The sequence below is a fragment of the Palaemon carinicauda genome, chromosome 37, assembly GCF_036898095.1.
Source record: "Palaemon carinicauda isolate YSFRI2023 chromosome 37, ASM3689809v2, whole genome shotgun sequence".
NCBI classification, from domain to species: Eukaryota; Metazoa; Arthropoda; class Malacostraca; order Decapoda; family Palaemonidae; genus Palaemon; species Palaemon carinicauda.
The window spans coordinates 17763268-17788919 of NC_090761.1; the positions used below are offsets into that span (position 1 = coordinate 17763268).

Below are 25652 nucleotides of genomic sequence, written 5' to 3' on the forward strand. Positions count from 1 at the left end.
TGATAGGAGGAGAGATGTGAGAGAGGCAAGAGAGCGTGCTAGAAATAGGAATGAATGGCGAGCGATTGTGACGCAGTTCCGGTAGGCCCTGCTGCTTCCTCCGGTGCCTTGGTTGACCACGGAGGTAGCAGCAGAAGGGAATTTAAGCATTATGAAGGATAATGGGGGAGGATGGGCTGTGGCACCCTAGCAGTACCAGCCAAACTCAGTTGAGTCCCTTGTCAGGCTGGGAAGAACATAGAGAGGAGAGGTCCCCTTTTTTGTTTCATTTGTTTGATGTCAGCTACCCCCCAAAATTGGGGGAAATGCCTGGGTATATGTATGTATGTATTAATAGCTGGAAAAGCTGCTATAAGCCCAAGGGCTCTAACAGGGAAATATAGACCAATAAGGATAGGAGATAAGGAAATAAACAATATGAGAAATAATGAACAATTAAAACAGTAACAACATCAAAACAGATATTTCATATATAAACTATAAAAAGATGGATGTGAGCCTGTTCAACATGAAAACATTTGCTGCAAGTTTGAAGTTCTATCGATTCAACTACCTGATTAGGAAGATCGTTCCACAACTTCGTCACACCTGGAATTAAACTTCTGGAATACTGTGCAGTATTGGGCCTCAGGATGTAGAAGGCCTGACTATTAAAAAGAAAGGAGAATGTCCTATTGCTGTTATTGGGTGACTTCTTTTAACAGGGATGGAAGGTCTAATACAGAATACTCCATCTATGTTACTGATAATACAGGCTAAGGTAAGAATACTATTGAAATGCTTACAGGTTGTTACCACTACCCTACCTAAACTTGAACACACACAGCAATTCATGGATGGTCTCGGCATATGTGGAATCCTAATAATTTCCACAATGTGAAATTATGCTGTGAAGCTGCAAGATGTGATAATGTGGGAGCTGAAAAATTCAAGGAAGAATTCAATAGAATTCTTTTTAAAGAAAGATATTTACTTGAGCAATTATGGTGTTGCTGAGATATGACTTTGTCAAAGTAGCTATAAGCTTTACATTAATAAGACACTTGATTGAATCAAAATTCCCAGATTCCTATAGGACTCCTAAACTTTGAGTTATTTAATTACTCTTTCATGTAGTACTATAAACTATTCTACATTGTGTGATGGAAATTTTCTGTTAATGCCTTAGGGTTGTCTGACATAGGTTATGCTATGCAGCTAGATTATATTTTCATTCTGTAACTATTTTATCCAGAGAGATTTTCAGATTTTAAAAGTCTGAATGGAAGAGAGATAAGTTCACCAAACATTCATCTGGGGTCCACAAGGGACTAGAAGAGTTGGAACAGGCCTATATAGCTGAGGACTATGAAGCACAAAGTAGGAGATGATGAATGGAGAAGTATTGAATTAAAAGCTCAAAATAGAGTCGGCTGGCGAAATCTAACCGAAGCCCTTTACGTCAATAAACTTATGAGGAGATGATGATGATGAAAAGTCTGAATAGTTTTCAAGAGAGGAAATTCAACCACGGGGCACATAAGATAGAAGACCGTGAAGAGATATCATTTTATGTTTAATCTGGTAAAGGGATAATGTGATATGTAATTGCTGATGATGGATAGTGCCGTGGTGTTTTATCCTGTTAAATAAGATGGTAGCTGTGTTGTCTTTGATAGTCCGATTGTAGAACTATAGTGTACCATGACATATCTCTAGCTCTTTGTTTTCTCTTTCACAGGACATCTCTTATTGATCAGTTCTTCTCAGGAGAATTTTCTTGTGAATGGAAATGTGTTGAAAGTGAAGAAGAAGAAGTAACTAAGTCAACGGACAATTTCCAACAATTGCTTTGCCATATTAGTCAAGATGTTAAATATTTACATACTGGGCTAGTTGCTAGAATCCAGGTGAGGCATTGAAACATTTATCTGTTGTTGTTCACAGATACAGTAGTGCTATAAACCTCTCAAGATGCATTATTCTTAACAAATTTTATATTTTATTATGTATATGGGGAAAATGGTAGTCTTTTATTGAGGGTGAAGTACTTCTAAGGCTTGAAAATTTTGTTCAAGGTAGGCAGCTTGAATATTTTGGTTATATTTTTTAGTCTAAACAACAGAATTTTGATGATGAAATTTTATGTCTATGCTCCCCTCATGTTGATATTGCTTCCTCTCCAAAAGCTCGGTTTATCGACGTTAACCCCCAAAATTTATATAAAGAATTTGCTATTTTCTTTACTTCAAAAGATACAAGCCTCCAGTAAATTAATGAGACAATCTATTGGTTAATGGTAAGTAGCTCGCTAGGAGTTTCCCATTCTTCAGTTTTGAAGTCTTAATTATTCTCTCTTCATTGACATCATAAAACAGGATCCCACACTGATGGAGATAGGATGCCAGTGAAGGAAAGAGATAGGTCAACATGAATTTGAAATGTATAACCTGATTAGAATTCCAGACTTAATAGGTCTAGAATTTATTTGGAATCCTTTCAAAAACTGCTTGCTAATAGGGCTCCAATCTTTGTTGTTGTTGTTGTTGTCTTTTTTTTTTTTTTTTTTTTTTTTTTTTTTTATAAAGATTAGAAGGCCAAAGGAGCAGCCACTATAGGACCTAAAAGCCAATAATCTTTATAAGAAAGTCAGGATTTCTAAAGATGATGTCAACCTGACACCAAACAGGTACATAATTGACCTGTCTAAAAATTCTTTCCAAGGAAATCTTTCTGGGAAATTTAAAAGGTATAGGTTTACTCCTGATATTTAGAAACTTAGTTTACAAGGTATGTATAACTGTAACTGACACTTAATCTAAAACTATTTAGCACTAAAAAAAGACACAATGAACTTCCTTCCAAAGCTCACTGTAAAAGGTAGTGCTTGTAGATTATTATACGTTTAGCTGTAAGGTTACAAGTGAAAGTATCTTGAAGATTCAAAATTGAACCTATCACATATGTAAATCCACATCCTGAGTCTGACAAGTAGACCTAATTACTGTCATCCTATATTGATATGCTTAAATATCATCATCATCCTCATTTCCCACGCCTATTGACACAAAGGGCCTCGGTTGATTTTTGCCAGTTGTCTCTATCTTGAGCTTTTAAGTGAATACTTCTCCAACCATCATCATCTACTTAACGTTTCATAGTCTTCAGCCATGTGGCCTAGGTCTTCCAACTCTTCTAGTGCCTTGTGGAGCCCATTTGAAAGTTTGGTGAACTAATTTCTCTTGGCGAGTACGAAGAGTATGCCCAAACCATTTCCACCTACCCCTCACCATGATCTCATCCACATATGGCACTCAAGTAATCTCTCTTATAGTTTCATTTCTAATTCTGTCCTGCCATTTAACTCCAAATATTTTTCTAAGTGCTTTGTTCTTAAATCTACAAAATCTGTTGGATATTGTTTCATTGGTATTTCACGATTCCTGTCCATACAGTAGCACCGATCTTACTAAACTGATATATATCCTGATTTTTATATGTAATTTCAGACGATTTGGTTTCCAAATTTTACTTAACGTGGCCATTTTCTGATTTGCTCTTTTTAATATTTCATTAATCTTAAATTTTAAAGATCCTCTATTAGAGATCATAGTTCCTAAGTATTTAAATTATTCCACCTCAGTCTTTTCTCTTTCCAATGATATTTCGTCTTCCATTGCATACTCCGTTCTCATCATATTTATGTTGAGCCCAATCTCATGTGATATTTCATGCATCCTGATAAGCAAGCTTTGCAAGTCCTGTGGTGTTCTGCTAATAAGGACAGCATCATACTTATTACCAATCTAGTCCAATCCTTCTCCACCATCCCCAACTATGTTATGCATTACAAAATCCAGGAGGAGGATAATCAACATAGGTGACAACACATTCCCTTGGAGTACTCCAATGTTCACTGGAAATTCTTTTGATAGGACTCCACTAACATTAACTGTGCACTTGCTATGCTCATGAACAGACTTAATGAAATTTATATACTTGAGAGGAACTCTAATAACGCAGGACTCTCCACAAAATTGGTCGGTGCACACTATCAGAGGCTTTTGCATAGTCCACAAATGCCATCAAAAGTGTATTTCTATATTCTACACTGCTATACCTCATGTTTTAAAATTAAAATTTGGTCAGTACAACTTCTATCTTTTCTAAATCCTGCTTATTCATCTCTCAGCTTTTCATCAATCTTTCTCTCTTAGTCTCTTAAGAATAAGCGTACTGTACTATATATTTTCATGACAACTGATGTAAGTATGATGCCTCTGTAGTTATTGCAATCAGTCAGATCTTTTTTTTTTTTTTTTTTTTTCCTAGCTCCCATTCATCAGGTTTTGCCTCTTTATACCACATTTGTCAAACAATCTTGTAAGTATTCTGGGAGTCACTTCATTTTCGACCAATATCATCTCGGCTGTTATTCCATCGTATCCAGTGGCCTTCCATCTCTCGAGTTTTTTAATGATAGCTTCAACTTCAAACACACTGAATTCATTCATAGGCACATCAAGATCTTCCTCAGCTTCAGGTGTATCAATCAAATTATTCCTTTCATATCTCCTACTCATGACCTCACTAAAATGTTCCATTCAACGTTTCCTTTCTTCATCTTCTGTTGTTATAACAGATCCAACTCTCTTTTTGATGGGCATATGCTTCTTCCTTGCCCCAGTAGAGATTTCATTAATAATTCTATGAGCAATTCTTACACCATAGCCACTCCCTTTATGAGCCTCATCTGCTTTCCTGTCTTAAATGTTCTCTCCAGCCATTCCTGGCTTTTCTTTTCACCTAGCTATCATTACTTCCTTGAAAACTTTCAACAATCAATTTCTTTCTCTTCTTTTTACAGTGTAGTATCCCAATTATCATTTGATATCCATGGCTTTCTCCTTGTAACTGCATGTCCCAAACGTCACTACCAACTGACTGATATATGTTCTTAATATCACACCATTCTTCATTAATTGTCTGCTCCTCTTCTTCTGAAGTCTGTAAGACTGCAAATCGATTCCTACTTTCAATTGCAAAGGTTTCTCTGTGCTCATCTTCTATAAGCTTATAAGTATCAAACCTAAGTACTCTATCTACATTTGTGGGGTGTTTTCAGTTTTAATTTCAGTGTGGAAATTAGGAGCTGGTGATCACTACCAATATATCCGTTATAATACTTGAAAGTAGAAGTCTAATCTAAGATACTACAGTACCAAATTAAGCTGAGACTGGTGATTCTTATCTTAAAGCACACCTTAAATGTTTTAATAATATGAACCTAGCTACTTTTAATTATTGATACATTCTTAGACTAACCCTCATAAAATTAAAGAATTATTGTTTTTTATATAAAATAATGGTAGATTATGGTAGACTGTCTTTTAAGACTTATAAAGGGTAATCTAGGAGTTGCGAAAACAATGGGTTCGAGATTGTCATCAAAAGATTTCAGTTGATTAGATATGAAAAAGCTTCAAATTTTAGCACTGCATGGATAGAAGATCAGTTTCGTGAATGTGAGAGATGCTGGTCCTAATTACTGTATGTGTTTGGGCAAACCACCCTTGAAATAGTTCATCTGAGCAGATTGAATTACTATAGTCTGACAACCTTTTTGGAAATGACAGCAGATGGTCCAGTTGTGCGGATCATTTCCCATATGTCCTGACCAGGTTTATTTAGAGACAATATGGTTCACAGAAAGCTTGAACTTTGTTACACACTTGCCAGACCCCGGGTAAAAAGTAGGGAGTGTACAAAAGTCTTGATTTTTAAATAGCTAAAGTGGAATCATCTGCAATGCTAAGGGATTCAGAAGCAGATGACAAAATACCTGTATTGTTTTGTCAAGAATATCTAATGTTCCCAGGAAGTCATTCAACGGAGTAGTGATCAGTCCCAACGTATTCTCAGATTCCTATGACTCAAGATCCTATTTACTAACACCAGCTATACTGCTAGTATCACAAACACAGCTTCTGCAGGCTGCTAATTGTGCATAGCACAACTATTTTAGCAGGGCATGGTTTCTACGATCTAATATCAGAGGAGAGAGAACCTCAGGTCAGTGCCAAAGCCAGTTGGCGAGAACTTTCTCCCTCCTAAGAGGCAAGTCCTCCTTATAAATAGCGGAGGGTTTGTATATAGTGTCGGAACAAATGACAAATTGAAAATAATTTGTAATTTTCATAATACAAACCTGAAGCTATGAATACAAATTGCCCCGCCAGTCCTGTCCCCCTTAAAGTCTTGCCTGAAAGCAAAGTGGGTACTCAGCCCAAGTGTGTGAGTGAGCGGGGTTGACAGCTACCCCCCAACCCTTCCCGCTAACTAGCGGTTGGGGTGGTTATCTCTCGCTAAAATTATCAGGGTTCGTTTGTCAGCTTCACCAAAAGTGTATCCCTATCAATAACTCCAGGTTTGTATCGTTAGGAAAAATACAAATTACTTTCATTTTTGTCATGTTCATGTTGCACATCATTTTTAAATATTTAACTTAGCCGGTAAATATACATAGCTGCAACTCTGTTGCTCGACAGACAAAAAACAGTAAAAACTCGCCAGCGATCGCTATACAGGTTGCGGGTGTGCACACCAGCGCCAACTGTCGGCCAGATACCATACTCGATGTAAACAAAGACTCAATTTCTTCTCTGTCGACGTGTCGACAAGACGTACTTTACTCGCTGTTGAAACCTGGAGTTTTTCCCATCATATTTGGTGAAGTACTTTAATTTGGTTTTGAGCTTTCGCAGTACAGGGTTTTTCTTCAAATAAATCCTTGAACTCTTTTGTATCGGATTCATTGTTGATGACTTAGATCGTTTTTTGGAATTTTCCCTTGACCAATTCAAAATGGCTGACCTTTCACAAGTTCCCAAGTTCAGAAAATGCAATGCTAGGGATTGTCATAGGCGTCTTCCAAAGGCTTCTCTCGACCCTCACACTGTTTGTTCCAATTGTCGGGGTAAAACCTGTCAATTGGAAGATCGGTGTGAGGAATGCGTGGGCCTTTCGGAATTCGATTTTATCGAATTTGAGAAGTATACACGCAGACTAGAGAGAGATAGGGTAAGGAGAAGTTCTTCTAGGTCGGTAGATTTTTCCTCTCCTCATGCCCCTCAACCTAATCCTTCCCCTGTAGTGGTTGTTCCTAACCCCCCTCCTAGCACTCAGGAACCATCGATGGCTGACATGATGCGTGCTATCCATGCCTTGGGGGAGAGAGTTGAGTCCCTTGCAAGTGACCGCAATCAACTCATGGCGGATGTTAAGGAACTAAAGTGCCAAAGTGCCGCGGGAAGTGATAAAGTGCCTAGTGTTTCTCAAAGTGTTGTGAACAGTGTTGCGCTTGAGGGTTCGTCTGTTCGTGCCTGTCGTCCTCCTAGTCCGGGACCTCTTGCAAGCTCCAAGCCCAGGGGAGAAGCAATGTCGTACGACGCATGGGTTCGAGAGGCCTTGATCAGCGAACAGACGTTCCCTCCATGGTATCAGGCGTATCTCCCCAAGATCGCCCCTACCTACGTAAGACGAGAGAGCCCGTTTTTACCTCGTCGTCCGAAGGTGTTTCTCGTAAGAAACCTTGGACCAAGGTCTCACGACCTTTGAAACGTAAGTCGGTCCCTTCAGGACAAGTCCAATGTCCCGGTTGTAGCCACTGGGTCAGTTCGGACTCGTTGCTGTCATCTGATGACTGCTCGCCGCCTAAGAGAGGCAAAGCGGTACCGCCTCAGTCGCTCACCCCGTCTGTTGCCGCACCTGCTGCCGTAGACCCTAAATGGGTGTTGCTGCAGGACATGCAGTCCAAGCTTGCGTCCTTGATGGAGGACTTTAATGCGGAGAAGGTTGCTGCTGAACCTTCTGGCCAACAACCATCCAAGCGGTCTGTTGTGCGTCCTGTTGACGCTGAGGTAAGTTTCTCGCGTCTACCAGTTGGGGGGGTACCTCCACTGATGCGACCCAGTGTGGGTTGCCAGCCGCACGTTGAGGTTAGGCGACGCACGGAGGTGGTTGTTGACGTTCAGGACGTTCAGCAACCATAAGAGGTGACTTGTTTTGACGCGGTGCGTCAACCTCCGCAACCCGGTATGGTGTTGACTGCACAACCCAGACGGTCTAAACAGTCTCGGGTGGACGCTGTGCGTCCTCGCGCACCCATGGTTGTTGACAGTTCACAGACTGTGCAGCAGTTCCATGACGCTGCGTCCGGCTCCGTCACGCATGCACCAGTGCGACCGGACTCAGCGAGCCAAACGTTGCCCACTCCGTTGCCGTTTCCTCATCAGTTTTCGGATGAGGAACTATCAGATGAGGACGTTGCTGAACCACAAGAGGATCAACCTTCAGAACTTGACGAGCCTAAGGCAACTCAACCATCATTGTACTTTAGAAAAGTCATGGCTGTATTTAAGGAGTTGTTCCCTGACCACTTTGTTTCTGTGGCTCCTCGTTCGCCGCCGTCAGAGTTTGTTTTAGGCGTGCCTGCTGCCGCACCTGCCTTTACTAAACTCGTTCTCTCTCGCTCATCCAAGAGAGCTTTGCGGCTGTTGGGAGACTGGTTAGTCTAAGAAGAGTTTAGGGAAGACAGCATTTGCCTTTCCCCCATCTAAACTCTCGTCTAGGTCGAGCGTCTGGTATGCCACGGGAGAAGTTCTCGGCTTGGGAGTTCCTGCCTCTGCCCAGGGTGACTTCTCAAGTCTTGTAGACTCTCCCCGCCGCCTTGCCATGAGACGCTCAAAGATTTGTTGGTCACCATCGGACCTGGACCACCTTCTTAAAGGGATATTTAGGGCTTTCGAAGTCTTTAACTTCCTAGACTGGTGCTTAGGAGCCCTGAGCAGGAAAATCTCTTCAGCAGATAAGGATGTTTCCTTGCTCATTATGTCCTGCATGGACAAGGCCGTCCGTGATGGGTCCAACGAGCTAGCCGCCTCATTCACGTCCGGAGTCCTGAAGAAGCGAGAGTCTCTCTGTTCTTTCCTGTCTGCTGGAGTGACGCCATGCCAAAGATCTGAGCTTCTCTTTGCTCCCCTTTCCAAGTGCCTGTTTCCTGAAGTCTTGGTAAAGGAAATTGCCTTATCTTTAGTTCAGAAGGACACCCACGATCTAGTTGCATCCTCGGCTCGCAAAGCTCCCCCTTTGCCTACATTGTCTGCTAGACCGAGGATAGACACTCCAGCGTCTCGCTTTATTCCGCCCTTTCGTGGCAGAGCCTCCAGCAGAGGAGGTGCTCGTGCCGAAGGGAAGCGAGGGAAGAGGAAAGGATCCAAGTCCTCTAAGGGCAGAGTCTGACTGCCCGCAACTTCAGACAGCAGTAGGAGCCAGACTCAAGAACTTCTGGCAAGCCTGGGAGAAGAGAGGCGCAGATCAACAATCTGTGAAGTTACTCAGAGAGGGGTACAAAATCCCTTTTGTACGCAAACCCCCTCTAGCGACGTCCCCCATCGATCTCTCTCCCAGGTACAGAGAGGAAGAAAAGAGACAAGCCCTGAAACTGGAAGTGTCTCTTTTGCTAGAGAAGGGAGCGGTGGTCAAAGTCTCGGACCTTCGATCACCGGGATTTTACAACCGTCTCTTCCTAGTATCAAAGAAGACAGGAGGTTGGAGACCGGTGCTAGACGTCAGTGCTCTGAATGTCTTTGTCACAAAGACGAAGTTCTCCATGGAGACCACAAAGTCAGTCTTAGCAGCGGTCAGAAAGGAAGACTGGATGGTCTCGCTAGACCTAAGGGACGCCTACTTCCACATCCCCATTCACTCAGACTCCCAACCTTTTCTGAGATTCGTCTTCGAAGATGTGGTTTACCAGTTTCGGGCCCTGTGCTTTGGCCTAAGCACAGCTCCTCTCGTATTTACGAGGCTGATGAGGAATGTGGCCAAATTCCTCCACTTATCGGGCATCCGAGCCTCCCTTTATTTGGACGACTGGCTTCTCAGAGCCTCTTCCAGTCGTCGCTGTCTGAAGGATCTCAAGTGGACTCTAGATCTGACCAAGGAATTGGGACTCCTAGTCAATTTGGAAAAGTCGCAGCTGGTCCCATCCCAAACTATTCTGTATTTAGGGATGGAGATTCACAGTCAAGCTTTTCGGGCTTTTCCGTCGGCCCCCAGAATAGATCAAGCCCTGCTATCCATCCAGAAGATGCTGAAGAAAGAACGCTGCTCAGTCAGGCTGTGGATGAGTCTGGTAGGGACGCTGTCATCCCTGGAGCAATTTGTATCACTAGGAAGACTACACCTCCGTCCTCTTCAATTCCATCTGGCTTTTCACTGGAAAAAGGACAAGACGCTAGAGGCGGTCTCGATCCCGATTTCCGGAAAGATAAAGTCTTGTCTGACTTGGTGGAAGGACAATATCAACCTAAGAGAGGGTCTTCCCATGGCTGTTCAGATACCCAACCACGTTCTCTTCTCGGACGCATCGGACTTGGGCTGGGGCGCGACGCTGGACGGTCGGGAATGCTCAGGTCTGTGGAACTCGAGTCAGAGGAGCATGCATATCAACTGCAAGGAGCTGTTGGCAGTTCATCTGGCCTTGAAAAGCTTCGAGTATCTCCTTCGAGGCAAAGTGGTGGAAGTAAACTCGGACAACACCACGGCCTTGGCGTACATCTCCAAACAAGGAGGTACCCACTCACTGACGTTGTACGAGATCGCAAGGGACCTGCTCATCTGGTCAAAAGGTCGAGACATCTCCCTAGTAACGAGGTTCATCCAGGGCGACTTGAACGTCATAGCAGATTGTCTCAGTCGGAAAGGGCAAGTAATTCCAACCGAATGGACCGTCCACAAGGATGTGTGCAAGAGACTTTGGGCCACTTGGGGTCAACCAACCATAGATCTCTTTGCAACCTCGCTGACCAAGAGGCTTCCAATCTATTGCTCCCCAGTCCCGGACCCAGCAGCAATACATATAGATGCCTTCCTCCTAGATTGGTCACATCTGGATCTCTACGCATTCCCACCGTTCAAGATTGTCAACAAGGTACTGCAGAAGTTCGCCTCTCACGAAGGGACAAGGTTGACGTTAGTTGCTCCCCTCTGGCCCACGAGAGAATGGTTCACCGAGGTACTTCGATGGCTAGTAGACATTCCCAGAAGTCTTCCTCTAAGAGTAGACCTTCTACGTCAGCCACACGTAAAGAAGGTACACCAAAGCCTCCACGCTCTTCGTCTGACTGCCTTCAGACTATCGAAAGACTCTCGAGAGCTAGAGGCTTTTCGAAGGAGGCAGCCAGTGCGATTGCTAGAGCAAGGAGAGCGTCTACCATTAGAGTCTACCAATCGAAGTGGGAAGTCTTCCGAGACTGGTGCAAGTCAGTTTCTGTATCCTCGACCAGTACCTCTGTAGCCCAAATAGCTGATTTTCTCTTATACCTGAGAAAAGGACGATCCCTTTCAGCTCCCACTATCAAGGGCTACAGAAGCATGTTGGCATCGGTCTTCCGGCATAGAGGCTTAGATCTTTCCAACAATAAAGATCTGCAAGACCTCCTTAAGTCTTTTGAGACTACTAAGGAGCGTCGTTTGGCTACTCCTGGGTGGAATTTAGACGTGGTACTAAGATTCCTCATGTCAGACAGGTTTGAGCCTTTACAGTCAGCCTCCCTGAAAGATCTCACTCTTAAGACTCTTTTCCTGGTATGCTTAGCCTCAGCTAAGAGAGTCAGTGAGATTCATGCCTTCAGCAAGAACATCGGATTTTCGTCGGAAAAAGCTACTTGTTCGCTGCAACTTGGTTTTCTAGCCAAAAATGAGCTACCTTCTCGGCCTTGGCCTAAATCTTTCGATATTCCCAGCTTATCGGAGATCGTAGGCAATGAACTAGAAAGAGTCTTATGCCCTGTTAGAGCTCTTAAGTTCTATTTAGATCGTACTAAACCTTTACGAGGCCAATCTGAAGCTTTATGGTGTTCAGTTAAGAAACCATCCTTGCCTATGTCAAAGAATGTTTTGTCATACTTTATCAGATTGTTAATACGAGAAGCTCATTCACATCTGAGTGAGGAAGACCGAGCTTTGCTTAAGGTGAAGACGCACGAAGTTAGAGCTGTAGCAACTTCCGTGGCCTTTAAGCAAAATAGATCTCTGCAAAGTATAATGGACGCAACCTATTGGAGAAGCAAGTCAGTGTTGGCGTCATTTTACTTGAAAGATGTCCAGTCTCTTTACGAGAACTGCTACACACTGGGACCATTCGTAGCAGCGAGTGCAGTAGTGGGTGAGGGCTCAACCACTACAATTCCCTAATTCCATATCCTTTTAATCTGTCTCTTGAAATGTTTTTAATGTTGTTTTTTATGGGTTGTTCGGAAGGCTAAGAAGCCTTTCGCATCCTGGTTGATTTGGCGGGTGGTCAAAGTCATTTCTTGAGAAGCGCCCAGATTAGGGGTTTGATGAGGTCCTGTTGTATGGGTTGCAGCCCTTGATACTTCAGCTCCTAGGGGTCTGTCAGCATCCTAAGAGGATCGCGAGGCTCCGTAAGGGAGACGTACTTACAAGGCAGAGTAATCGTCTAAGTCGACTTCCTTACCAGGTACCTATTTATTTTGTTTTTGTTATATTGATAACTTCCAAAATGAAATAAAAACTCTTAGCTTATACGATGTAAACATATTTAACTGGTCTCTACCCACCACCCTGGGTGTGAATCAGCTATATATATTCACCGGCTAAGTTAAATATTTAAAAATGATATTTTAATTATAAAATAAATTTTTGAATATACTTACCCGGTGAATATATAAATTAAACGACCCTCCCTTCCTCCCCAATAGAGACGCAGTGGGATGAGAAGAAATTGAGTCTTTGTTTACATCGAGTATGGTATCTGGCCGACAGTTGGCGCTGGTGGGCACACCCGCAACCTGTATAGCGATCGCTGGCGAGTTTTTACTGTTTTTTGTCTGTCGAGCAACAGAGTTGCAGCTATATATATTCACCGGGTAAGTATATTCAAAAATTTATTTTATAATTAAAATATCATTTTATGAAAGATAATTTATATATTTATTCTTTGAAAGAAAGTGGAAGTATTCTATGCTTTGATTTTGTGACTGGTTTTTTAAGTATGTAAATATTGTGGACTGAAATTTTTTTCCTTTCAGGAACAAATCACAAAGAAATCAGCGATTTTAGACCGAGATGCTGTATATACAAAAAAATCCAAAATATCAAGATTACCAGCTTATTTAACTGTTGAAATGGTTAGGTAGGTCAAAATGTATTTTGACAATTTTTTTTTTTTTTCCATTTCATTAATTTGTATTTTGAAGATATGTATAGAAGATTACCATAAAAACATTGCAGTAATAGGCAAGCCTCTGGCCTTTGTTTAAAAAACAGTAGTTTATCTAGCCATTTTTGCGAGGACATAAAGCATAGTGAAAATAATCAAGTTGTCTTAGTACTACATAAAGGTAAATGTTGGTCTTTTAGTTCCACCTATAGAATTAAAGCTTTAAATATAATTCTGTTATTTTCAAAACAAAGGAAAAACAATATCCCTTAAAATATAGCTCCATGAAACCCCTACGCAGTATGCATGGACTGGGGACGAGAGTAGACCAGAACTCTACTGTTGTGCTGGAGACGATACACAAAACATATATTAGGAAAAACAAAACATAAATGAACCATCCAGATAAGAAAATAATCATACAGAATAAATCCGGTTATATTTAGTACACTTTATAGAAATTAAATACAAGAGCATGATTTAAAGATTGACACTCGTTCTGAAGAATATTTTGCTACTTGAATATTTTATTCCTCTATCTACTACTTTTAATGTTAACTATTTCTATTATGTTAACCTTTCCTTACAGAATATTTCCTTATTGGTGTTAATTTACAATTAGTATTAGAACAAGATACTGTAGTATATAGTAAAATATAAGACCAGCCTTTTATAATAATGGTTTTTGTTTTTCAGATTTTTTTATAAGGAAAAAGAAGCTGTAAACGCAAAAATACTGAAAGATGTAAAATTCCCAATAGTGCTGGATATATTTGAGCTATGTACAGAAGAATTACAGAAAAGGCTGCTACCTAATAGAGAGAAGTACAAGGTAAGGTTTTAGTCATTCTATGTAAAGAATTGATAGCAATTGTTTGTTCATACACAAATACAAAGCTTAATAAAGGACTCGGGTATAGTTTGGAAAAATACTTGAAAAATTTGCGACTTAATAAAATAATGGTTAAAGGTTGTAAACTTCATAATTAATAAAGTAAAAACATAATCTGACAAATACTGGTAACCCTTTATTTTCTGGACAAATTTCAAATTTGGGCATGCTGGGACAAATGGCTGGTCAAGTCTGGAAATGATTTAGCTATTCTAGGCACAGCTATATGAACATGTCATATGCCAACAATTCAAAACAAGAAGTATATCTTGTTGACATATGTTATTACCTGTCTATGATAATTTGCCATGTTTTGTATAATGTTTGTATGTAATAATTGTATGACACCTGTATAAGAGGCCGAATGCGTGTGTATTTAACATTTGAGTCTACAATTCTCACATACAAGCAATAATTGATAATCTTTCAACACTAGAATATATTCACTACAGTACTGTGTAGGTGTTGTTTTTACATTTATTTGTGTAAATGTTTGAACGCACTACCAAATACCAAACAATTACCCTCACATGGCAAAGGTATGACCAAACTCCTACTTTGATAGAAGGACCCATTGTTTAATGTATGTTTTATGTTGTTAATGGTACCAGTGGACTGGGTGTGAGCATGTATTTTTCTGCTATACAAAGGTAAGAAAGATGTGCACGAGTGTTGTAATTCAGGGGGTATTAGTTTGTCGAGTGTGGTTGGAGAAGTGTGTGATAGAGTATTGATTTAATAGGATAGAATAAAACAGAGGATGCAATCTTAGAAGTACAGGGCGGTGTTAGAAGAGGTATGGGATGTATGGATCAGATTTTTATTGTTAAGAATATATGCAAGAAATATTTAGTGAATGGGAAGGAGGTCTGTATTGCATTTGTGGATCTGGAGAAAGTTTATGATAGAGTTGATAGGGAGGCAATGTGGAATTTGATGAGGTTATATGGTTTGGTGGAAGGTTTTTACATAGGCAATGAAGCATGTTTTAGGATAGGAAATGAAGTGAGTGAGTGGTTTCCAGTGAGAGTGGGGCTGAGACAGGGATGTGTGATGTTGCCATGGTTGGCCGATTTGTTTGTTGATAGAGTTGTGAGAGAGGTAATGCTTGTGTGCTTGGTCGAGGATTGAAACTGACAGACGAGGTGATCATGAATGGGAGGCAAATTAGTTGTTGTTTCTGGTGGATACTGTATTGGTTGCAGACTCGGAGGAGAATCTGGGTCGATTAGGGACATAGTTTGGAAGGGCGTGTGAGAGAAGGAAGTTTAGAGTTAATGTGAGTAAGAGTAAGGTTATTAGATGCTTGAGAAGGGAGGGTAGTGCTAGGTTGAATGTCATGTAAAATGGAGTTACTTGAAGTAGATCGGTTTAAGTACTTGGAGTCTGTTTTTGCTGAAAATGGTGGAGTGTAAACGGATGTACATCAGAGAGTGAACGAAGGATGTAAAGTTTTGGGGTCAGTGAAGGGAATGGTAAAGAATAGAGAGGGTTAGGAATGAACGTAAAGAGTTCTGTACGAGAAAGTGATTCTACCAACTGTGATGTATGGATCGGAGTTGTTGGGGATGAAAGTGATGAAGAGACAGAAATTAAATGTGTTCAAGATGAAGTGTCTGAGTAGTATGGCTGGTGTACTGTATCTTGATTATATAGGGAAAGGAACAAAGTAGTGAGAGTAAGAACTGGTGTAAGAAATTATTTAGCAGTTAGAGTGGATATGAATGTGTCGAGGTGGTTTGGCCATGTAGAAAGAATGGAAATTGCTGTCTGCTTGAAGGTGGTGAATGCAAGAGTTGATGGGAGAAGTACAAGAGGAAGGCCAAGGTTTGGGTGGATGGACGGAGTGATAAATGTGAGAGAGCTAAAAGTGTGTGCTAAAATTAGGAATGAAAGGTGAGCGATTGTGACCCAGTTCAGGTAGGCCATACTGATTCCTCTGTTTGCGGTGCTGAGTTAGCAGCAGTAGAGGATTCATCATACAAAGCTTCATTATGGTGGATAATGGAGGAGGGTGGGCTGTGACAATCTAGCAGTACCAACTAAACTTGGCTGAATCCCTTGTCAGGCTGGACTCCAAAATTGGGGGAAGTTCCTTGGTAGATAGACGTAAGGTTGTTTAGTTGTATAAAAGACCAACCAATGTTTCCAAATTATTATTTTTGAATAAAGTATGGGTTGTTTTTATTATTAAAACTAAAATATTTTTTAATATATTTTGTTCTTTTTCTTGCACCTCATTGCTATAATCATTTCTTGAAATATTACCCTACCTGTATATTATAGCTTCTGTAGAACTTTGAAGGCATGCATTCTGTATGGTCAGTATTTTATTTTATTGTCTTTCTTTTAGGATATGGAGGAACGAGAAATAGAGGAAGAGCGTGCCCTGAAAAGAGGGAAACCTGGTGATGTGATAAAAAAACCAAAAACTCGATCTATGCCTTTCTCCTTTGAAGATGGTAAATACTCTGGTTTTAATTTTATTTCATAATTAAAAATAATGTTTATTACATTATTATTATTAAAATCTAAGCTGCTGTGAGAGTGGAAAATTTAAGATCTTAGAAAGGTGGGGATGCAATCTAATGTGAAACAAAATGGCGTTAAACTCTTGTGAAAACTGCATGTCTGCTGTATGGGCACAAGATGACTAGTTTCTGTGCATTGTTTGCTTGTCTTGTTGGTTCTTATCCACAAAAAATTCCCATATAGAATGAAATTTATACTGGCAGACTGATACAGTGGCCCCCATAATCAAATCTGAATTTGTATGCTCATATCCCAATTTACTCATATTCAAACAGTTGTAATTCACGAACAGAGGTAACTCTTTACTATAAGAAACTATTTCCTTAGATAGCTTTGAATTGTAAATAATTTTCCTAAATTCATCCAAACTATTCATGAGTTATATTTAATTTGGGTTTCAAGAGTCTGTCAATATAAATTAAACTTGATTTCTTAGCTGTTAGCAGTCTTCTTGTCCGAGTCAAAGGTCGAGTTGATTAGTTGGATAAGGGAGGTTTTCTTTGTTGGTTGAGGAATGGGGTGATGAGGAGCTGGTTTATCATCTGCTTCATTTTATCCGTTATGGTTTCTAAGGCTTCAAGTCCTTCATAATGTTTGGTAAATTGCATGTGTTTATGAGCAGCGTCCTTTAGTTATATTAGAAGGGAAAAGATGATGTAGCAAGTTAATAGCTTATGATTGAAAAGGATTTTTTTTTTAACACATGAGTAAGAGAGGTTAAACAGACTGTATAACTTCTGAAAAATAGGAATCGGGCATTTCAACCAAAAGGGTTTCTTTATTTCAGACAGTAACTAACAGTCACATATGATATAAACAAAAGAGGAACTGTTCAATCTGCACAAGTGTTTAGATTTGAGGGTAGCCTACCATTTATATTTGTGTGTTGTACCAGAATGGGTACCTTTTATGGTTAAATTGTATTTTTTTTCAGCTGAAACATCAACTATTAGAGGCAGATCTTAGCCAAGGAAGCCTCCAGTATCTAAATAAATATATTAACAATTGGTTTTAAACCATGCTTTGTCCTTGATCTTGTTTCTCAACACTCAAAAAGGTATAGTTATTTGAACCTACAACAGGCTCACTCATCTTTATACAATTGTTACCAACATAAATGCAATTATTACTTGAAATGCCATTCCAGCCTGCTTGAGATTTTTTATTACTGTAAACTATCTAAAATAGTATAACAAATCAAAGACAGCTTGCTTTATCCTCACTAGAAATTAAATGAAGGTCTGAGCTTGTGTTCTACTTGAAGCATAAACCAAGTTTGCCAAAAAAACTGGGCAGGCACTTGGTGGTTACTAGGCCTGAGCAATTTCCAGTCTTGTGTATAGAATCATTTATAATTTGCTCACAGCCTGTATCTGTAGGGTGTATTGTGATGAATTAGGTGCCTTAAAGTACTATTTTTTATACAAAATGTAGTCTAGGATTTATTTTTACCATTGCATCAAGTAAAGATTAGTGATGACATATTTTTATGCAGATCTTGGCAGTAACAACAGTGGATTTTATCAGCTTCAAGCTGTGCTGACACATCAAGGGAGATCATCGTCTTCGGGTCATTATGTCAGCTGGATACGATTGAAGGGAAAGGAATGGCTGAAGTGTGATGATGATGAAGTTACTTCGGTCACAGAAGAAGAAATCTTGAAGCTCTCTGGAGGAGGTTTGTTTGCATATTACTTTTAATTCTAAAGATTTTATGTTATATTTTTATGCATGACTGCATTTGATATTATTCTGATGGTCCTGTCTATATATGTCTGTATATGCATCAAAGAATTTAGGTATATAGTTGGCTAGGTACTTACCTGGAGGTGCATTTACCCATAGGTATTATGTATACTGTAGTTAATACCCTCATTAATTAGCATTGCTTATGAGACACCTCAGAATGGGCACATTATTTTTTATCAATCCTGTATTATAGTTGCAAAGGAGTTTGTGTATTATTTTTGGTTTGATGGTTTCTTCTCTTGATATAATGAATGCAACAACTAGTTACAGATTTTGGACTGACTTTGAGCTTTTTGTGTGTGTGTGGAATATTATGTATGGTAAACCTTCCTTACCACAAATTTTGATAATGCTCTTATGAGAGGGCGATTCTTGGTAATAATTAAATTTACAATTCAGGACATGTTTAGTATGAGGACAGATTAGTTGAATTACAGTATTTAATGTTAGATCTGGTTATCCACTGGAGTAATATACTTAATGTTAGACCCTGTTATCCTCCTTAGTAATATACTTACTTATTGTTCCTATGAGAAAGCAAAACTGAATCACAGATTTCATGAGATTTCAGTTTTGTTGGGAACTGGCAGAAGGCTGCTTACTCACTGTCAATATTACCTTAACTTTTTATTTGGCCATTATCATAAACAGATTTCTTCACTTATATATCTTGACTTGTACTGTGAAATTCCTTATTTTTTTTCATGTTACTGACTGCACTGATTTTGATATAGTAAAAATATGATTGATCAGTGTGATTGTTCAAACATTTAATTTTGCTCATAACTCTGGGCCTTCAGTACTTAGTGTTTTGGTGGTATCAGATATGCTTTATTGATTTGCCTGCGAGGAGTGTTTGGTCTAGTCTCTTCTTGAGTAGAAATAGTATTAGAAAAATGGAGGAAGAATGAAATGCAGTTGCCTGTGTCATTTGTAGATAATGTATTTCTAAAACAAGTTTTAGACAGTATGTCCAGCTTTGTCAATTTTAAACACTTTGAAGTTTGTATTATGATTAACTTGAATGTATTTAATACCTTTTTTTCATCCTACCTCCTTTATATAATGTTACAGAATTTTCAACCTTTGAGAGTTACTTTCTTGTCCCTTGAATTCCACCATCCTTTAGGCTTGTTTGTTTTAACCTGGCATCCAAATTTACAAGGGGGTACTTGTGTGGAGAAAGTCTAAGCATGTGCTTTCCTTGTATTATAGGGCAATTACAAGTTCAGTATATGGTTGCCCCTGGTGCAGTTCCTGCTGTTCTGCCATTAGTGTAGTTGTTAGAATACTGTACCTGAAGGTTATTTAACCTTCCTTGGACTTTGATAAGTCTTTCTGGTGCCTTCTTGGACCAAATATCTATTGCTGATAAACCTCGTGCTGCTGTTTCTAATTCAGTGCTAGCGACTGACAATAATTACTTTCCTCTCCTATTCTCTTCGCATGTTAATCCACAATGTGTTTAGTCTAGCCTTGGTATTTCCTGAAGACATACATTGCACAGCCAAATACCCCTGCCATGACCACCTTTTTAGAAATAGTCTAAAGAAGAAGTACTGGAATGGTGGTTCTGTGAAAAAGGATAGAGGGAATATACAGTAGTGTCAAAATATTAGAATCGTAGGTTTTTGAAGAAACATAAGGGGAATGGATAGGTATCCCCAAACCCATTGAGCCATAATGGCTCTCTTTGTCCTCATGCTTCTGTTGGGAGAGCAGTGCAAGGAGGGTAGCACTGCACGGGTCATTGAACAATTAGTTTCAGAAAAGTAGATAGATTATCTGGGTTGTTATAGGTGTAGACACAAAGGTTACTTAAATTGCCGGGGACTCGTCAACTTGCTCTTGACTTGTTATTCTTAATTATGTATGGGCAACTGAAGTTATCAAGACTCATTCAAGTGAGCAGTGATGTGTAAAGGTTGGTAACAACTCCCCTTTAAATATGTGTGGCATGTGCTAAAACGTTTTAATAATTAGGGGTATACTAAATCGGCCATACATGTGATACCTTTATCAAACCAAATGAGCATAATTACGATGATTTTGTGATATAAAAGAGCTCTATATTGGTTATCTATCAAGATAATCAAATGAAACCTGGGATGTTAGACAATAGGTTTTTTCCACATAGACCGTGTAACTAATCTTTTGATACATGAAAAAAATTAATCACGAAAAATCATGGCAGTTGGCTCCCTTTTCCCAGAATAGTAAATTAAATTATCAGTATTAAAGCTTATAGTCTTTACCCCTACGCCCATCAGACATCATCATTCCCTTACTAGGGTTTGGCCTCTGCTGTTACTGACAAAATAAAATTTGTAAAATAACGTTAGAAAAATTTGTTGGCATATAAACTGGAACACATCCTAATTTTCTTTATATTATGAACAGGTGATTGGCATTGTGCATATATCTTACTGTATGGACCCCGCATACTTGAAGTTGTCGAGGAGGGAGAGGAAACCGAAGTGGAAACTAAAATTGGAGAGGAAACCTAAGTGGAAACAAATTAATCTCCAGTTTCTGTAAGGAAAGGGAAATTTTAGTTCACGAGGAATCCTACGTGACAACTTTTCATATGTATGTAGCAATGAAGGACACCTGGAGATGTTTAGCTTAAGTATATCTAAACGAATCCTATTTTTTCAGTTGCTAATATTGTTTGTGTATAGTAATCTTTCATTTATTTGGAAAATAATTTTGTACTGACCTCAAAGGAGAATTGCCTTTTTCATTCACCGTTTCTCCTTTAAGGAAAAGTGAATAGAATAAAATGTATTTGGCAGTTTCATAGATGTTTTAAATATCCTTGCAGCTTGGTATTTATTATTTTGTTTGAGAAATATTGATTAAAATTTCAAGTAAAATTCTATTTGTTCCATAGCAGGAATACAAACCTACGCTATTTATTCACGGTTATTACTTTCGGCAAAGCTGAAATGACGAGCCATTAAACTTTAGCAAGGGTTAACTACCTATACCGCTAGTTACCGGGGGATGGGGGGGGGGGGTAGCTTGCTCCCGCTCACACACACCAGTGATTTACCTCTCGCTCACTTTAATTTTGGCTTGGATGGAGACTGGTTGTTACTGCTCTTCCTCCTTGTCTATTTTGGACTGCCATTAATTTTTGTCTTTTAACTTACTTTTTTCTTATATACAGTATATATATTTATATGAAAACATTCTTAATCATTATGTATATATATATATATAGATATATTGTAAGTTTTCTCTTCAGTGTTTATGCTGTGCATGTGGTAACGTATACGGCAGGTTTTCAAGACACTTGCACAAGGCCAGGAACCTTCCCTTCCGACCTCTCCTCCCCCTTGTCCATCGGTCTTCCCATTGGCGGATAACCTGCCGTCGAATCGGCCGCTGCTGCAGGGGAATTGTCATCGTTTGGTTTGGACCCTCCTCGTTCAACTGTTGTCCTCGCCTTTCCCTCTTCCACGGGGATCATATGGATTACTGATGGAAGGGAGTGTGGCCTTTCAGAGGTTGACTTCGGCCTTTCTCTTCTCGAGCCGTTCACCTTTCATGGGCTTCCAACAGTATACTAACAGTGGGGAACACCTTTCCCGTTCGCGGGTTACGTTGCGCTTCAGATTTTTTTTCTTAATTATTTGTGATATCACAATTGTTTGTAATTTAACTTTTCAGCTTCACCGCAGGGAACACTTCCCTTCAGAGGATCAATGGTTCTTCCTTTTAGTGAATATTTTTAGCCAATTTAAATAATTGTAATTCTTGTTTTATTACAGTTACTCTCCGGTCTCCTCCCATCGATGTCAACCGGGGAAGGGAGTGCGCAGTTCTTATTTTACATTTGTTCCCTCGTTGGTCTCGGAGTAGGAGTAGGTGTTCCTCCCAAGGGAGTTTTTTGTCATATAATTTATTTTATTTTTCCTCAGTTAGTGATGCAGTTCTTCTTCATTCAACTAAGAGAGCCGGTAATATAGAACTGTTCCATTTATGCCTGGGGAATCTGCTGTTACTTCCGGCCACCAGAGGGCATCATCCCTTCTCCTTAGAAGTACGCCCGTGGCAGCTCCTGATCAGCACTTCATCTTCGAGGAACTAGATCCGGCTACGCTTCCTCAGGCAGTGCTTTTGGCAGATCATTTTATAGCGCTGCCAGGTTTGCCTCTAGGCGTTGGACTACTTTCCCTTCCGAGGGAGAGCTTTCCTCCCCTCCCCAGGTGTGGGGTTGTTTCTCCCTTCCGAGGGAGAACTTTCCTGCATCTTCTTCATCGACTGCGACTGCTGTTGCTATTTTCGCCTAGACTACACTCCCCCCTTGCCGAGTCTCTCTTCCTTCGGGGTGGAGCATAGTCTTAAGCAAGTCTCTCCTGCAAAGTGATCACCTCACGTTCGTGAGAGGGGCCACTCATAGAGATTCCTCTTCGGAGGATTGCTACTGCTGAGGGTCAGCTTGCTGATCCACCGGCCCTCAGGAGCATCATCAAAGGGCATTCTCCTTAGAAGTACGCCTAAACCTCAGGTGAAGAGACACCTCTTTGCTTCTTCAGCAATGCAGTCTTTCCTTGCAGAGGAGCCTCCTCTTCCATCGCCTTCAGGCCTGTTCGTGGACCTTCTCCTAACGACACTCCTCGGACTTCAGTCCTGAACTATTCTGTGGATCATTCGCAACCTCCATCGGTGGATGTTTGGCCTTCCAAAGGGCACATCCCGGTTCCTGATCGTTCTACCAGCCGACCTGCCATCGCCGTTCTTGTATCTGGCACAGCCTCTTGAGGCCCTACCTAAGCGTGCAGCTGCGCGCTAACACTCTCCAGCATGCCACCGTCCTGCAGTGCACCAGCGGTCATCAACAACACGTCAGTGCAAGCCTGCTCCTTCACGCTTTCCAGGAGCGATCTAAATTGCTTCAGCGTTCGTCTGACTTACAGCCTTCTGCTCGTCCTCAGCGCCCTCCAATGCCCTAGTGATCTCCTGATCGCCTGCACCATCGCTGTTCCAGGAAGCAGCGTTTGCCAGCTCGCCAACGCTTACTAGCCAACGTATGCTCGGCAGCTCAAGCTCGTCAGCGCTCACCAAAACCACAGCGCGCTCCTGCGCAACCTCGGTCTTCTGCTCGCCAATGCTTTTCTGGCCGACAGCACTCTCCTGGGCACTAGTGCCAGCCCTTTCCTGTGCGCCAGCACTGCACTGCGCATCAGAGCTCTGCAGTGTTCAAGCTCTCACCAGCTTTTCAGCAACCTTTGGCACACCTGCATTCTCCAGTAGCTGCTCTCCAGCAACCTCCTGTGTAGTACCGAACTGCGCGCCAGCGCTTTAATACACATTCTAAGGAGACTGCAACACTCTACTCAGCAAATTGCTGTGCGGCCGCACCCTCCTACGCATTCTAGGGAGACTGCGCAACACCCTGTACAGCGCCTTATTGCACGCCAATGCTCTCCTGCGCACTCGCGCTTACCGAAGCGCCAGTGGTTACCTACGCACCAGTACTCTTCTGCACATTCACCGGAAAATGTGCACCAGCATCCTACTGTGCACCGCCGTACTCTCCTGCACACTCGCGGAAAAGGCAAAAAGAATGAAAGGGAAAACTTTTTGACAGGACACCATTACCCTATTCCCCTTCCCGCAAACACATTAAAGCACGCCCGCTGGGAAAAGAGGGAAGAGGCGTCACAGAAGGGTTCAAGATCCCGAATATTCCATCTTCTAAGGCGGATCCAACGCATCTACCATCGGTTGAGATTCCTCACAGGGAATCCTTGGTCCCTTTCTCTTCAGGAGGTTTTTCTAACAGTACCACCGTCAGCAAACACGATCTGGACGTTGAAAACTGCCTATCATTAGCTCGCCAATCTCTAGTTGCCACATCACCGATCACTAGCTCACCGACCACTGTTCGCCGATTTCTAGCTCATCTTCCACCAATGAGAAATCATCAACCAACTGATCGCTAGATCACTGATTGCCAATTGCTAGCTCATCTTTCTCTGATCATTGACCTCCGGTCTCGCCAATCACTACCTTTCCGATTGCCAGCTCGTCTTTCTTCTATCATCGACCTCAGCTCGCTGATCTCTGACCAGCCAATTGTCAGCTTGCTGATCTCTAGCTCGCCGATTGCAGAGTGTAATATAAACGGGTAGGCTGCAGAAACAAATCAAATATGTGGTTTCAAATCTGGAAAACACAAAATTTTATAAAACAACAGAAAATAAAGTTTCATATCATTTGAACACAAAAGTTCATAAAAAATATAAAAGCAGTTTTAGATAGGTAAACCAGTCTTCATAAAGAATGGTTAACAAAAATTAGGCTAAATTTTTTTTTTGTCACCAAAGCCAACTTACAGCTAAAGGAATTTAATATGATACAGTACATATGTGTAACCATCTTATGCATGCAAGACATGTACTATACAATAAATCTTGTGTAATATGTATTATCCTAGAAATGTGGTGCTCCATGTATTATACTCTAAATGTGACACTGCTCAAGTTAAAAAAGACATACTGTAAAATGGATACCATATCAGCACTCAATATAGTAAGATAAAAGGGATAAAAATATCTAACATTTTCAAATATTTATTCCAGTAGACCAAAGCATTACAAAAGAATGTTTATAGTTTTCTAAGGAATACCATAACCTTTCTGAACTCTAAGGCTACTAGAGTTTTATCATTCCTCTTTATTCTTGGATCCACCTTTCTTTTTCTTCTTTGCAGCCTCTTCTTCAATAGGAGCTGGAAACTTGAAAGGAATAAACTCCTTGTATTCTGGAAATAAAAAGTATTGTACTAAAACTCTGGGCATTAAGTGGATGAAGGCAACCTACAATTTAAATAATCTGGGATACCCAACTGTAAATACATTAGCTTACCATAAAATGCATAAACTTGTAAATCATAATAATTTCCTCCAGTTGATGGAATGAATAAAAATAATGTGATGTGCAAATTACCATAACTTTTGGTACTTCACTTAAGAATTTCTTATATTTTAGTAAGACTATTCATTACTATTACTAAAATTATTATTAATAGCTGGGTAGCTAGTCTACAACCCTATTAGGAAAATCAGGGTGCTGATGTCATATATAAACTATGAGACTTATATCAGCCTGTTTGACATGAAAACACTCACTGCAAGTTTTAACTTCCAAAGTTCCACCAAATCAACTACCTGATTAGGAAGATCATTCCACAATCTGGTTACAGATGGAATAAAAATTCTAGAATAGTGTGCAGTACTGAGC

General features: G+C 40.4%; 2 protein-coding genes across 2 annotated transcripts in view; one reads left to right on the top strand and one right to left on the bottom strand.

The window, feature by feature from the left end:
- The window catches only part of Usp14 (ubiquitin specific protease 14), a 91041-nt gene extending 69843 nt beyond the window's left edge, over positions 1-21198 (top strand). The window contains exons 7-12 of the mRNA XM_068360788.1: positions 1721-1889; positions 13095-13198; positions 13922-14057; positions 16471-16579; positions 18145-18327; positions 20799-21198. Coding sequence (XP_068216889.1) covers positions 1721-1889; positions 13095-13198; positions 13922-14057; positions 16471-16579; positions 18145-18327; positions 20799-20905 — 808 coding nt within the window. The 3' untranslated portion in view covers positions 20906-21198. The remainder of the gene's footprint in view (positions 1-1720; positions 1890-13094; positions 13199-13921; positions 14058-16470; positions 16580-18144; positions 18328-20798) is intronic.
- A 3771-nt stretch (positions 21199-24969) lies between these two features.
- Positions 24970-25652, bottom strand: part of SerRS (Seryl-tRNA synthetase) — a 61579-nt gene continuing 60896 nt past the window's right edge. Inside the window, exon 11 of the mRNA XM_068360789.1 lies at positions 24970-25173. Coding sequence (XP_068216890.1) covers positions 25076-25173 — 98 coding nt within the window. The 3' untranslated portion in view covers positions 24970-25075. The remainder of the gene's footprint in view (positions 25174-25652) is intronic.